The 16,204-nt window shown below is 40.6% G+C and overlaps 1 protein-coding gene across 2 annotated transcripts in view; it reads right to left on the reverse strand.

The window, feature by feature from the left end:
* The window catches only part of DAPK1 (death-associated protein kinase 1), a 265,295-nt gene that overhangs the window by 83,185 nt on the left and 165,906 nt on the right, over positions 1 to 16,204 (reverse strand). For both annotated transcript variants that reach the window (XM_006898874.1, XM_006898873.1), the window contains exons 4-13: positions 14,255 to 14,384; positions 14,062 to 14,110; positions 13,954 to 13,980; positions 13,148 to 13,300; positions 12,778 to 12,823; positions 11,080 to 11,169; positions 9,520 to 9,612; positions 6,619 to 6,738; positions 1,510 to 1,608; positions 631 to 729 (exon numbers count right to left, since the gene is read on the reverse strand). In XM_006898874.1, coding sequence (XP_006898936.1) covers positions 631 to 729; positions 1,510 to 1,608; positions 6,619 to 6,738; positions 9,520 to 9,612; positions 11,080 to 11,169; positions 12,778 to 12,823; positions 13,148 to 13,300; positions 13,954 to 13,980; positions 14,062 to 14,110; positions 14,255 to 14,384 — 906 coding nt within the window. The remainder of the gene's footprint in view (positions 1 to 630; positions 730 to 1,509; positions 1,609 to 6,618; positions 6,739 to 9,519; positions 9,613 to 11,079; positions 11,170 to 12,777; positions 12,824 to 13,147; positions 13,301 to 13,953; positions 13,981 to 14,061; positions 14,111 to 14,254; positions 14,385 to 16,204) is intronic.

Genomic DNA, 16,204 nt, shown 5'->3' on the forward strand with positions numbered 1-16,204 from the left:
TTTCAAAAACAAACAAGATTCTTTATTGCTATTTGCTATAAAGCTGCCATCTGCCATAATAAATTTATCTCTCTGATGTAATGGTTGCACTTTATGATACTCTTATGTGGTGTATAATCTGTATACCTTTATGTCATAAACCTGGCTGAGCTGACAAAATAATAAGTACTTGAAATGGAGATGTGATATACAACAGAATAAATAAGATGAACAATGAGTGAAGGACACATGGGTACATATGACATGAAAGTAAAATATCTTGATAAATGAGTATTATATATTCCTTTCCATAAAAGCTTTAATCCTTATGGTGAAAAATATTTGTTTAAGAGTGCACAGTGAGTCAACAGTGAATGGAGTCCAGGACTCCTTGCTGTCTTTCTACTAGAACTGCCTTTTCATGTTGAGTGAAAAAAGAATTTACTGCTTACATAATATGGAAATTATCTAGAGATTTCAGCTAAAAGCAGATAAGACCAAGTTCTCAGCAAAAAGAAACATGCCATTTAAACTCTCTGCAAGATGACTGTGGTCCTAAACACTTTCTCGGGTCCGCATTTGTATGGCATTCCAACTTCTAACATATTCTTTTACTATTTCCTGTTGCATCTACCAAGAAAAGAGTCTTACCTTGTCTTTAACATCCAAAGGGCATTTGTTTTCATGGAGAAATTTCAAGGTTTCTACATGACCATGCCGAGAGGCCCAGTAGATGGCATTGGATCCTCCCTGCAGAAAATCAACACTGAGTTACATTCACACACTGAGTGCAAGCATCTCTCCACCTGCCTGCTCCTCTCCTGATGAAGGCAAACCCCAGGAAAGAACTTCCAAGAGGAATAAAGACTTTGTTTCATTTTCCAGTTTTAACAAAAGTACCATGGTTATGTAAGATGTTAACGTTAGGGGAGTTAATGGAAGGCACAGGAAGAATTCACTTCCCTTCTTTACAATGTTTTAAAATAAATCTAAAATTATTTCAAAGTACAAGTTACCTTGAAACAAAAACAAAACTCACTTTAAACTTTGCTTAGAATTTTCTGTATTATAAAGGTCTGTTGAAAATCTATATAAGCTAATGACTTACCAATTGAAATGGAACCACTGCAATGATTATCAACTGTTAATCAATTGTGTCTGTCTATAGGTCTATTGTGACCTGTGTTATTTTTCCCCCCCTCTATTTCGCTAATAAGCATGGAAGGAAATAAATTTCTGATGAGATTAATTAGACTAATAATAACTTTTCTAAATTTGATATTAACATTGTTGAGTAAATGTGATTATTAAGAAATAAAATCTGATTAATATGCAAAACCTTTTTGCGCATCAAAGCCAACAGAAAGATAAGTTTACTTTTTCTTACTAACATGCATTAAATTGCCCATACTATTAAAGCATTTCATCTCCTTTTATAGAAAACAGATACAAGTGTTTGTTTTATGTTACTCAATAATTAAGACATATGGAGATATTTAAACTTTGTTAACAATAAAATAGAATTATAACCTTATCCTGGACATTGATCCTTGAGCCTCTTTTAATGAGCAACTGAAGCATCTGAATATTCCCACAGCCAGCAGCAATAAGTAATGGCGGTGTCCCATGCTGAAAAAAAAAAAGGATACACTTTTGCAGGTTTGGGGAGAAAGGAAATCCTGGTTCCTGGTACACCTTTGCTATTCTCAAAGTTATGCAGTGGTTGTTGCATCACAGAAACAGAATAATCAGGACATAATGGTGCTGACTCTCTCAGACTCATCATTAAAGATGGCATTTTCATTTATGAGATGAACATTTCCAGTTTCTTGGATTTGGGGATCAAAAGAATGGGGTAAGAAGGAAACCCACAGACTGGGAAAAATATCTGGCAGTAACATATCTGACAAGGGATTTAGATCTAAAATTTATAGAACATTCCAGAACCTCAACAAGAAAAATGTTAACAAACTAATCACAAGACGGCACAAGATATTAATAGATATGAAAGAGGACATTCAGATGGCAAATAGCCACATGAAGAAAGGTTCAAAATCGCTAGTTATCAGAGAGATGCAAATCAAAACAACTATGAGATACTGTATCACCACAGTAACAATAGCAAAGTTAAACAGAGCAGCAAACAACAAATGCTGGCGAGGTTATGGAGAGATTGGAACTCTTATTCACTGCTGGTGGGAAAGTAAAATGGTGCAACAACTATGGAAGGCAGTATGGCACTTTCTCAGAAAGTCATAAATAGAAATATCATTTGACCCAGCAATGTCACTACTAGGAATATACCCTACAGAAAACAGAGCTTCCACACAAACAGATGTATGCAGACCCATGTTTACTGCTGCATTATTCACAATAGCAAAGAGATGAAAGCAACCCAAGTGCCCATCAACAAGTAAATAGATAGAGAAACTATGATATATTCACACAATGGAATACTATGCAACACTAAAAAACAAAGAACTCATGAGATATTACACAACATGGGTAACCCTGGAGGACATTATACTGAGTGAAATATCTCAGTCACAAAAGGACAAATACTATATAATACCACTGTTATAAAGCAGGACTGATGTGGGAATTTGAGAGTAACAAAGAAAAGAGGGGATAAATAATGAATAGATGAATGAAATAACTGTTTAAAAGGAATATCTGATTAGGCATTATTTGTATTACAACAGTTGAGAATAAGAGATGCTTAGCAAAGTGGACTTGGGAAGGGGTGGCGAGAAGAGAGGAAATTATGCAACAATGAATATTTTTTTCTTTTTAAAAAGTGAACTGGAGGGAAGGTAGGAAAATGGTGCAACCATGAATAAATGAAAATCCAACTTTTCTGCCAACTTTAATTAAAATCACAATTTAAAAAATTGCAGGGGGGTAGAGATGTGTTACAGATAGAACTGTGACCTTTAAAATATGTGCTGAGACTTTAATTTCTGTTTGTGTAAATTTCTTGTTTGGTGATAGAGTTCCCTTTGTTATGTTAATTAGCACAGACAAAGGTAGGGTGGATCCTAAAACTAATAACTTCTGAGTCATAAGAACTGAATAGACACAAGGGAAAGACTGTAGAAAGGCAGACACACAGAGAAGATACACCTACAAACACAGGTGTGGCAAGGACTGACAACAGGTACTAAAAGTGGGAAGGACAAGGTGCTGAAAGGGATACTAAAAGCTCTATCACTGATGTGGAATGACAGCAGGGGCACCCTTGGTAGGCAGGCAATAGCGGGGCTTCAGGACTAAGACAGACTAAAAAGCAGGACTGGCAATCCACTTCTAAAACAACAGGCCTTTAAAAACCTCATGGAAAACAGAAGAGTTTTGATGGATATATGGAGCCAGAAAATGAGACCCTTCAGTTGGAAGGCACATGACTAGGGTAGAGCTGCCTCCTTAAATAGTCTAATGTAATGACATGGATGGACTAATGCTTTCAATGAATGAATGGCCTTCACTGGCTGATGTGACAAGATTCAAAATGAGAAGAAACAGCTATCAACATTCAATAATAACTAACATTGACTGAGACCTGACAAAAATTCAAGCTAGTTTCACACATGGCAATGGACCAAGGGATTTCATTACTGATGTCAAATGAATCTTGGTAGAAAACAGAGAGTACCTAGAAGATGTTTACTTGTGCAAGAATATTTAACTATGTCAATCATAGCAAATTATGGGTAACACTGAGAAAAATGGAAATCCCAAAATACTCACCAATGCTCATGAAAAACCTACAGCTAGACCAAGTAGTCTGAACAGAAAAGGGTGTGCATCAAGGTTGTATCCTTTCTCCATACCTATTCAATTTAATGCTGATCAATTAATTCAAGAGGCTGGACCAAATAAAGAAGAATGTAGCACCAGGATTAGAGGAAGACTCATCAACAAACTTGGCTATACAGATGACACAATCTTGCTTGCTCAAAGTGAGGAGAAAATGAAATGCTTGCTGCAAAGGATCAGAGCCTACAGTTTTCAATATAGATTACAGCTCATCATCAAGAAAACAAAAATCTTTACAACTGGACCAAGAGGCAACATCATGATAGCTGGAGAAAAGATTGAAGTTGTCAAAAATGAAGATCACATTTTACCTGGATCCCAAATCAACATCACTGGTAGAAGCAGTCAAGACACTGCATAAGGGAAATCTACTTCTCCAAAGTTCAAAAGAGCAAAGACATCAATTTAAAAACCAAGGTGCACTTGATGCAAGCCACGGTCTTTGCAACTGCTCTGTATACATGTGAAAGTTGAACATGAATATGGATGACAGAAGAATGGCCATCTTTGAATTGTAGTGTTGGTGAAGAATACTATGTCATGTGCTGCAAAAAGAGCAAACAAATCTATCTTGAAAAAAGTGCAACCTGAGTACTCTTTAGTGGCAAGGAGGGCAAAACTTTGTCTCACTTGGGTATAATTTTAGGAGGAAGCAGACCTTGGAGACAGACATGCTGGGAGATGTGGAAGGTTGCTGAAAGAGTGGCAGATTCTCAATGAGAGAGACTGACATGGCTCAATGGGCTTAAGCATGACAGAGATGATGAGGATGGTGCACAAAAGGGCAAGGTTCAGATATGTTGTGCATTGTGTCACTACAAGGCATTGTAGACTTGATGGCACCTAACACAACTAGAGTCACATCCTTAATTTGGACTTAGAGACCTCCTGAATGCTGAGAAAATAAATGCATGCTCATTAAAGCTGTGGTATTTTCTATTCCAATAGCACTTGGGAATAAAGACAGGGGCAACACATGTCTGTGGAAAGGCCTTGAATGAAGAAAGACCCTGAAAGCAAAGGACCTCATTTCTTTTTTTTATTTTAAAAATATTTTATTTATTAAACCCACAAGTATCAGAAGCAAAACTCATTGTCACCAAGTAGATTCTAACTTGTACCCTACAGGACAGAGTAGAAGTGCCTTATATGGTTCCCAAGGCTGCAGCCTTTAAGGGAACATGTTTTCCCTTGTTTTTTCTTGACACACTAGTGCAATTTGTAGAGTCTCTTCTGACATCCCTTTTGGTTTTTCCTTTTCTTCCGTCTTTTATGTTCTTCATGGATGGTATTCTTTTTTATTATTATTATTATTGTTGTTATTATTATTATTATTATTATTAATTCTAATGAAAGTTTCTGGGATTTCACTGTGTGGACCATAACAACTGTAGCTGGCTCTGAGAACAATGGGAATCCCAGAACACTTGATCGTGCTAATGCGAAACTTATACTTGGACCAAGAGGCAGTTGTCAGAACAGAGCAGGGAAACACTGCACGGTTCAAAATTGGGAAGGGTCTACGCCAGGGATGTGTCCTGTCTCCATACCTTTCCAACCTATATGCAGAACAGATCATCCGGTAAGCTGGGCTCTATGAGGAGAAATGTGGCATCAGGATTGGTGGAAGATCTATCAACAATGTGCGTTATGCAGATGACACAACCCTGCTTGCTGAAACTGAGGAGGCCCTGAAGTGCTTGCTGCTGAGGGTCAAGAACTGCAGACTTCAACTGGGGCTCAATGTCAAGAAAACAATGATTCTCACCACTGGACCAATTGGCAGCATCAGGATGGATGGTGAAGAGATTGAGATTGTTCACAGCTTTAGTCTACTTGGCTCCACAATCAACACTCTTGGCACCAGCAGCCAGAAAATTAAAAGATGTATTTTGCGATGGGAAAGTCTGCTGTTAGGGACCTCTCTAAAGTACTGAAGAACAAAGGTGTGTCTCTGGAGACTAAGGTGCGTCTGGTATAGGCCATGGTCTTTGCAATCACTTGTTATGTGTCAGAGAGCTGGACAACGACCAGGGAGGATAGAAGAATTGATGCTTTTGAGCTTTGGTGTTGGAAAAGAGTGTTGAGGGTGCCATGGACTGCTAAGAGAACAAATATTCATCCCGGAGAGGGTTAAACCAGCTGTTCGTTGGAGGCAAAAATTCTGAGGCTTCGTCTGACACACTTTGGTCATGTTGTAAGGAGAGATCAGTCCTTGGAGAAGGACATTATGCTTTGGAGGGTGGAGGGCAGGCACAGGAAGGGAAGGCCCTCTGGGAGGTGGACTGATACGGTGACTGGGGCAATCAGGGTGAGTATGTGGGAGACAATGGGATTGGCACAGGACAGAGCAGATTTTAGGGCTGTTGTACATAGGGTCACTATGAGTCGCAGATGACTCGACGGCACATAACAACAACAATGAAAGTTTACAGAGACTTAGGGTTTCCAGTCATTCACTGTTGCACTTTTCTCCCTGCTCACCCTGTCTCCCCCAATTCACTTTTCTCCTTGATGAGTAAAAGAAAAACTCTTCTATTGTTATGCAATCCCTCCCCTTAAGTCTACTGCATTGTGCAGCCTTCATTCTCGACTCCTGTCATGACAATAATACCTAATCATATAACCCTTTTAAACAGTTCTCTCCCTCTTCTGTTGCAAAAGTGACCTAATTTCTAAGTTCTCTCTAAACAGAAATGACTTGTTGGCAGTATGGTGTTTCTAACTGGAAGAGACAATGAAACAGCAGATGACATCTGTCCACCCTCGATCTCTAGGTGCCCATTCACCATTGCCCACCCACCAGATACTGATGTATCTGACCTTGTTGGGTTGATTGACATCATAGTTGGACAGAGAGCCCAGAAGGTGCTGCAGGCCTGGGACATTGTCATCGTTGATGGCATGAATGATGGCTTTCATCACAAAGGAGTCTTCTTCATCCTTGAGGGAGACAGTGGCAAGGGAAAGGAATGGTTAGCTTGTTGGCTCTGAACTCCTTATTTACATCAGAGAAATCAGTGCTTATTTGTTAAAGGGAGATTTAGAGCTCAGTAAGCCACTAATTAACATCAAATGGTAATGAAGGGAAACAGGGAGTTACTTTGTGCATCTTCATGTTAGTAGTCAATTCCATCTCCTATTTACTAAGGCCACAATGCCACTTGAGCTATAACGCAGAAAGCAAACTGCTTTCAGGTTTATCTACCCTTTGTGTTCATCTGAATGAAGAATATCTATCAAAATATCACCTAAGACACCACTGTGGAAAATTCCCAGTGGAACTAGAGATGTGCGGGACCTTCTTCCTGGGTAAGGGGGAAAAAAAGAAAAACCACAAAGGAGAGGGAACTATTTATTATCTTTGAATACATTATCTTTAAATTGCCATCTTTCAATCTTCACTTTGTGGTCACTTTTCTAAATGTCGAACAATATGGCAAAATTCTATCAAAGTTGGTTTTTATTTAAAAACTTGGACAAAAAATGAGGAGAGAAGTAAAAATAAGGTAAGGCAAATGAATACATTTCTAAGTATAAAGAGAAAATAATGTTCAAAATGAAGTTAGTTGAATTCTGTATCATCAGAGTTTTCTTATAAAAAGACATTCCTAAAAAACCATTAAACCAAATAATAAACCTAAAAAACAAAATCCCAAATACATTTTCTGGATTTGTTAGTGGAGAGTTAAAACTACTAGTTTTATTAATATGCTTTATATCTTAATAGGTACATTAATATACCTTATACCTTAATATTTGGAAGTAAGAGAAGCATCCACTTCCTAAACAACTTGCCTCAGGAAACTCTATGAACTTTGATAAATGTCGATAGTTGTAGGTGGACTTCAAACCTTTTGTCACTATGAGTCGTGCTCGACTTGAAGGCAATCAACAACAACAACATACTTTAATAGGTACATTATTTATACTTGTGACTGCTAAATTTCAAATCTGGAAGAGTGTATGCACAGAGAGAGAATGTTTTCATGGGCAGAAGTGAGAAAGCATTTATTTAAACTTCTTTCCTTCTCTACAGTTCTGAACTCAAACCAACTTCATGAGGGTTTTAATATGATTTTAATGGGTTACAGATTCAGAATATCCTTGTTTTTTTCTACCACAATCCAAGTAGATACCACAATCCAAATAGATGATAAAAACACACTTGTAGGGGCATGCACATGAAGCAACCACTCTCTCATGCATCTTGAGATGAGCATGGCTGGGAGGTGACCATGAAAGGTCTGGAGACCCTGTCCATGCCTGAATTTTCTACTTGACTCTGCCTGTGTCTCATAAATACATCTTTCTTTGCGTCACCTGTCTCTCCTAACCAACTATACAGGATGAATGCAACTGATAATCTTAAAGTGATTCACAATTTTACTGCCAGATTAGTTCATCTTTCTCCTGGTTCCCAGAGCACTCGCAAGCAGCTCCTCAGCTGAGCTTTCCTCCTCTCCCTCTTTGCTTCTTCCCCACTTGGTGATTTCTTCCTAACGCTCAAACTCTGATAACGCTCCAGAGCACTGGGGTGTCACAGACACAGTCTAGGGAATGACAATCAGCTTGGTGTGGGTTAGCTTTTGTATTTTGGATTTTTAAAACATCTCTTTTTTGGTGTTCTTTTCTTTCTATTAGTTTGTTTACAACATTTGTATACATTGTGTTTCACATTATTTTCCACTCACATTGTGTTTTATTGAATCATTCTCATACATGTTTTAAAATCTCTTTTCATTCTGAAGATTAGAGCTCACTGAAGATTTACTTCCTCAGTAAAACAGTTAACTTCAGGATAAAGAAAAAAAAGAAAAACTGGTTTCTGCTGCCCTGAGCTCTGCATCCCTGTATGCCACTGAGGAAGCACTGAAGATCCAGTTACAGAGCGAGTAGCACTATGGGAACTTCCTCTTCCAGAGTCTCCTGGCCTCCAGATTATGCAAAGCCCTGTTTGTTTGATGGCAAGGGCAGTCTGATTTAATCACGATGTGTTTAGTCATATCTGAAGGGTTAATCTGCAATTAGGTTTTAATTTGGATTAGAGGAGGAAAAAGACATAGATTTGTTCTCATGAGCTTTGAGCTCATGATAGCAGCAAGGCAAGTGGACTTAGGCTTCTGGTCTAGCAGAGCCACGCTAGCATGCAGCATCACTCTCCTCCAGGCGTGACTATAGATGGAAAGGTGACTCCATCACTTCTCTACTACTGTGGCCCATGATTCTCCCACGTCAGTGGCAATATGAAGATGGCACAGTCAGGAGCAAGTTATTCTGTTAACTCAACAGTGGTTTGAATCCACCAGTGGCTCCTTGGGAGAAAGATGGACAGTTTCTTCCCAATGCAAATTACAGCCCGGGAAACTGATAGAGGGTAGTTATAAACTGGAACCAATGTGACAATAAAATTTAGTTTGTGCAAATTACAATAAACTCTCTTTTGTTCTACTGGCTATTCTCTTTTACTCTCTTTTACCAAAGTGAGTGTGTTTGGTAGTACAGGTGAGAGTAGACTGAATGGAAACTGAAACATAGTGGAGAAAATGCAATAGTGTCCATCAAATCACTCAGCCCTCTGTCCACCCACTATCCCCAGAGAAATGAGAGCAGCTGTGATATTTCCATGACTTTATGTTTTCTGGATTGCTGAACAAGTAGAATAAACTAAAAACATATCCACACACAGCCAAGAAATCCCACCAGCTCAACAGGTTTGCTTACCAGAGTATCATCGCTTCTGGCCACACTCATGTTACTTCTGGACAAAAATGACCTGGAAAGTCTTTGGCACAGTGATATCAAGCGGACTGATTGCTTTAAAAACAAAACAAAACAATGGAAGAAAACAGGGCAGGAGTAGAAGAGAACAGAGCTTATGTAACAATCCTCAAATGGGAGCTGATGGTAGAGTCTTTGGGACGGTACAGGCATTGCTCACAGCTCACATTCCTCAGGGTAAGTGGTCCCACGGGTGAGTGGCTTGTGTTTGCGTAAGTGGCTAGGTCTAAAAGTGGTAGAAATCAAACGGGGCAGTGTCTCCTTCATTTCATTATAAAACTACAGAACTGGAGGCCTATATCCCCTCTCTTTGACGACTTTATCCTCTGCTTTCTGGACATGTGATCTTATGATGGAGAACCCTTCCTCTTTACCTTCCTGACAGCAGGCAGGGACCTGGCCTGTGTACTTTGGGCCTATGACAGTCTAGCAGGTACATGACTAATGGTTGCTAATTCAGCCATAAAATCTTACAGACCCTCAAAAGCTAGGAGACCTTTAGTCTGTAAGACGAATGCCTCTGCATTTATACTCAAGGTAACTCAAAGGTAACATGTAAATATGTCTGTTTGTGCGTGTGTGTGTGTGCACTGTGCATTTTAAATTTTATTACAAGGGTTTCTCTGAGACTAAGAATTAAGTCTTAAGTAAACTACTGGTCTTCTCATTCCTCTTATGATGTCTCCAAACTTGATATGAAAATAAGCTACATTTCTAGCCTGGCACTAGGGAAAAACCTTCTCTCCTTTGATCTGCCATGATCCTTGTTACAGAAGGACTCTGCCCTGTGGCCAGGTATGATGGCCTCTAGGAGAGCTGACATGCACATACAGCCCCCAAGTGCACACACAGCCCCCAGTGCACCCAAAGCCCACAGATGCACACACAGCCCCCAGGTGCACTGAGGGCTGGAGTGTACATGCAGTCCCCAGGTGCACATGCAGCCCCCAGGAACACACGCAGCCCCAAGCTGCACTGAAGGCCAGAGTGCACATGCAGCCCCAGGTTTATGAAGGTCAGCATGTACACGCAGGCTCCAGATGTATGGAGGGCGGGGGAAGCAGCACTCTGCTATGTTGGTGGCCTGCCTCAGTCAAACCTCTCGCAGGGGCCAGCTGTAGTGAGCCATTTCCCCCAGCTCTGATGTAAATGGAGTGTCAGGCTGCTAACCACAAGCAGCAAATACATTTAAAATCTAGTCTGCTGTGCTTAGGAAAAGACTCCACTATAATTTTATTATGGCAAACTGAAAATTTCCCTTAGAATAGTTTTGATTTAGAACAAATGTAAAAATCATATTTGAAAATCATTTGTAGGACAGAAATACTGTCATTGCTTAGATCTAAAAATATTGTAGCTGTGCGAAAGAGTACAGAGTAAATTAAAAAACAAAAATGGTACCTAGATATGAACTTTTCCCACATCACCAGTATCAGAAGAAAACTTGAATAGAGTTCCACAAAAGAAAATTTGTTAACTTCTCTATAATTAAAATAATCTTACTTTCCATTTTTTCCGTGCTGTGAACTTCTTGAACTTTTCCATGTTTACTGCAGATGCTTTTCTACTGAGTACTTGCTGGGTATCTTTAGGCTAAAATGAAAATCCAAGGGAAATAATTTACAACTCTCAAATCAAATTTACAAATCTCAAATATGTTAAATAATGATGCCTGAATACCTCTCACTACTCAGCACTCAAATGACATACCAAACTGGGATAGCAAGCAAGGTCCGGACCTTGCACAGGTGCACACTGTATTTGAGGGTCTGAAAGCTAAAGACTGGACATGTGGATAAATGAACAGCTGACTGTGGAGCTCAGCTGACGAAAGCTTTTAACACCAAGAGTTTGCGAGTGGCACAGTCCACTCAGGCCTCATGAGGAGAGACAGTCAGAGGTCAGCCCTTAGTACTGCTGTGGGCTGTCACTGAGCTGGTCAGGTGTTGCGCCATCCATATTGAGCTCTTACTGGCTGGTTTTTTGAGGAGAATCACCAGGGTTGGTCATCTTAGTCAGGAAGCTCTACTGAAACCTGTCCTGCATCTTAGCAACCTGTGGCTGCCATGACCAGATAAGTGATGCTGTGCTGAGGTGTCCTGACTGGAATTGAGCCTGGCTCTCTGCACGGAAGAGCACTCCACCCCGAGCCTCCAATGACCAATAACCAGAATGCTAATACTGCATCCTTTCCTGTGGCCATTTGGGGCCCGGGGTCTACCCCTACCACCTCCATCTCAAATGGCTCAGACTAACACCGGGGACTCACAGGCAGAGCCCCAGCTGCATGAACCTGCTTCTGGAATGCCCACTTTTGGTTTTGTTATTTTCTTCTCTAACTGTTGTGTTTCCTTAACCTTAGACTCTTGTATTTTGTAAAAGCCACTTCATCTTTTTAACCGAAATATCAGCAGAGCCAGGCTGGTGACAGAAGCATGTTCCTGGGATTGACTACAATGGCTGCCAGCCCTGAGCCTGTGCAGCCATGCTGAGATTCTAGGCCACAGTCAGTGAAAGGTTTGCTACCAGATGATTTTCAAAGCTTCTAAAGGAAGCTGAAAAGTCAGGTGTTTTGTTATATTTAAATGCTGGAAATTAAAAAGCATAAAAGTACTGTTTGGGTCAACTCTTCCCAAATCAAAGATGAAATATTGCCTGGACTCACTCTTGAGACTCTCAGTTTATAAATCCATGCCTCTTACTCCTCTTCACCTCAGCTGTCACTGGGAGAGTCCTTGCTGGCCAGTTTCCAAGGATATAGCATAACAGCAAACATAACACTCCAGACGAAGGCTATTGCTAAGAGCCAAAGTAACTTGTAATACCCGATATAATACCCAGAATAATTTACAGTATCTATTAAAATACCCAGCGTAACTTATAATACTCAACACAATATCCAGACTAACTTATGAACTGATAAGTCCCAGGAAGCCTTGTCAGACTTAGGAGTCGCTGGGTGTTAGAAATGTTAGAAATGGTTAACATGCTCAGCTGCTAAACAAAAGGTTAAAGACTCACGTTCATTTCCTAGCAGCTCAGATTCTGCTTCAGAATCTCCAGTCTGACAGCCTTCCAGAGCACAGTCTTACTCTCACATACATGTTGGCTTGAGGAGAGCAGACTCCATGGCCATTGGTCTGACTTCTGGATGTTATACTCAAGGTAACCACTTTAAGAGCAAAACAAAAGACAATTTACCTTGATCCAGGGGTGTTGCAAACTGTCCTTAACTGTCATTCTCTTCCTTTGGGAGCAGAGGAGGAAGGAAAAAGAAACAATGCTATAACAACTGCAGCAAACACTATGGCTGTTCCATGCTGACCAAGCCAAGTAGAAAGACCCTTTAGAAAACACAGTCTGGAGCCTAAACCACAGGAGAAAGTGACAAAGGACCTGGGTCTCTCCACAATGCCCACAGAGACTGAGTGGAAAGGGAGCAAGGCCACTGGGCTCTGTGAGGCAGGTCCTCCAGTGAGCCAACCAGCAGGGACAGGAGCCCGGCCCATATGCATGAGCTCTAACACTAGGCCAACCCCACCCCACAGCCCATGAAGGAAATGACACTCACTTTGGATCTTTGACCAGAAGTCTTCTGATGAAATCTTTGGCTAGGGCACTGGTACCACTGAAGTATTCGTCCTCAAATTCATAGTTGACAGCAGATACATTTGCTAATGTTTCTTGTTTTGTGTCTCCAAGAAAGGGGGAGGCACCACTTAAACTGTTAAAAATAAAGTGAGGGATAAACATTGATTACTTCTCTCTGTGGCCACTTTGCTTCTGTGGTATGTAAGGAGGAAGAGAGTGTGCTAAGATTCTATTCTGGCTCTTAGGGAGGTACTTCAGAATTTAATTACATTTTTAGGAAGCACTGGATGGCCTAAGTGGCAAGAAGCTATACTGCAATCCCAAAGGTGCACAGTCTGAATCTACCATCTGCCCTGCAGAAGGATGGACGATCTCTTCCTGCACAAGTTACAGCCTCTGAAAATCCACTAGAGGGTCAGCTACGAGTCTGTTCTGACATGATGGTACATAACAACAACAAGGACATTTAACTGTCATGAATATAAGCTCTAGCTTAATGCAAGATTCACAGAAAAAAGTTTATTTGAAAGGCATCTAGTAGTTAAACCCCCCTTTTTCCTACTTTCTCCTTAATGACTGACAGGCAAGCTTTCTTTAAAAGTTATGTTATGATTTCTGAGGAATTATTTGGAATTAGAAGAAAAGGTGTATTTAGTATAACCTATTTTCTAGGGGTATAAAGTAAAAATGTTTACAAAGAAAAAAACCCACGCATAAGTAGAAAACACCAATTTGACACATCTCAAAGTGAAAGGCTAAGAAGGAGTGGTGGGATTTGGTACTTACAGAATATAGGTTATTACTCCGATGCTCCTAGACACAAAGACAAAGAAGCACGTCAGAAGAACAACCAACTAAGTCAGAACAGCAACAGCACCAGGACATGGTCCTTACCACATGTCTGCTTCAAGGCCAAGGGGTTCATAGTTGACAATCTCAGGAGCTATGAGGAAATGAACAGAGACTTAGTTGAAAAGGGAAGTGAACATCAAATTCTATCTTCATGTAAAAACCAGAAACATGAACCAGGGACATGTTCCTACAGAGAGGAAACAGCAAAATGTTTGTGAGAAATCAGGAGGCTTACCAACAAACTCTGGTGTCCCAAATATGTTTTTGAATTCATTTCCAAAGTCAATTTTATGGGCCAATCCAAAGTCAATGATCTTAATCCGAGGTTTGGGAACATTTCTATCCAAAAGCATTATGTTTTCAGGCTTTAAAACAAAAAGAAAGAACAAGCTGTGATGGAACATGAATGATAGACTAATTCTTCACCTCTCCTAAAAGATGCAACCAAAATGTAGGGAAAATAGTAGTTTAAAGAGGATACCAGGACAATGTAAAGTTTTCTTTTAAGTGTTTCTAGAAGCAAATCTTCTTTTGGATTCAGGCACAAGTGGTGTATGCAGAAGGAGAGCCAGGAAACAGGGAGGGAATGGGAGAAGGGGGAATTGGTGGAGGTGGATATGAGGTGTGTCATCACAGGGTGGTCAGAGTGCAGTCACACAAGGGAACCTGGAGAAAAGGGTGGGACTAGGGTACTTGCAGTGGGAGGAGGAGGAAGTTGGGGGTCCTCTACCATCTCCACTGTGGAGAGCTGCCTTGTGCTTGGCATCTTCAGCGTCTAGGGTCAGGAAAAAAAAAGATGCCACACAGAACTGCAAATGCCTGAAGTAAGCAATCTTCAAGGAGCCCTGGAGGTCTGGCAGTGCTAACTAAAATACTGGTGGTTCTAATCTCTCCAAGGCAGTCTAGTGTAACTCGCAGTGATCCTATGAACACCACACTTGAATTCTGTCCTATCCTGTGCTATCCTCATCTTCTCTGATATACTTGAACCCACTGCCACAGTCCCTGTGTCAATACATCCCATTGAGGGTCTTCTTCTCTTTCACTGACCCTCCACCTTTCCAAGCATGGTATTCCTCACCAATGAATAGCATCTCCTAGCAACAGAGAATGTGAGATGAAGTTTTGTCATCCTTGCCTCCAAGGAGCATTCTGGCTACGCAGTCAATATCCTCCCATAGGCCTCAGAGATCCGGTGGAAGGTCACCGGTGGTGAGAACCAACTCCCTGGGAGTGGGTAAGAATTTGGATTGGTTGCATGCATGTGAAATGAATGTTGAAAGGCATCTTCTCTGTGTGTAAGTTAAAAATAAAGAAGCCCTCATGGCACAGTGGTTAAAGAACTAGGCTACTAACTAAAACATCAGTGGTTTGACCTCACCATCTCTTCCAAAGGAGAAGGTCACAGTGTGATTTACAGCCCTGAAATCTTATAGCAGTGCTGCTACAGGACAGCCCTGGCTTAGAAAGAACTCAATAGCAGTGGGTTCTGTGCTTAAAAGTATATACCTAACACTTGCAAATTCATCATTCTTTTAAATGTGCAATTTGGGGGGATTAATAACATTAATTATATTGTGCAACCATGACCCATCTGCTGCCAACTTTTCATGTGGGGATTTGGCATGTGTGCTACAGGAAGCATGCATAAAGTCTGTCCCTCTCAGAAGTATGATCCTATTACCAATGAGTTGACCACTCACTAGGCAGTCAGCCACATCCTGCCCTGTGGCCTCTCTTCTATCTTAAACTTTGGCGTAAATCCTTCATTGATACTTTCTGTTCCACATCACTTTTCTTTCCAAGAGCCTATAAGCTCTGCAGTGACTGAGAGTACAGCCCCTGATATATTCCCTGATACCTTACCCTGCTCCAGCAAATGCCACAACCTTAAAGTTTGGTCTGACATACTGTTCGTAGACTGAGGCTCATATGCCTTTGCATTGCAAGGAGAGCACAACTTTTCAGCAGATATTTTTACAAAGAAAGAAAACAGAGCACACCTTCATGATATTCATTCCAAATGCTCCCAAGACCTACCAGTAAAAACCAGCTCTAGCTCACATGGCCCCTGTGTTACTGAGTACCACTGTCCAACAGGTGGGGTGGTGGGTGTGGGGTGGTGTGTTTGGTTACAATTTTTTTTTGCTTTTCTTTTAATTAATTTTAATTAAAGTTTACAGAG

This window comes from Elephantulus edwardii, unplaced genomic scaffold (genome assembly GCF_000299155.1).
Source record: "Elephantulus edwardii isolate Elephantulus edwardi_28Jun2011 unplaced genomic scaffold, EleEdw1.0 scaffold00238, whole genome shotgun sequence".
Taxonomy (NCBI): Eukaryota; Metazoa; Chordata; class Mammalia; order Macroscelidea; family Macroscelididae; genus Elephantulus; species Elephantulus edwardii.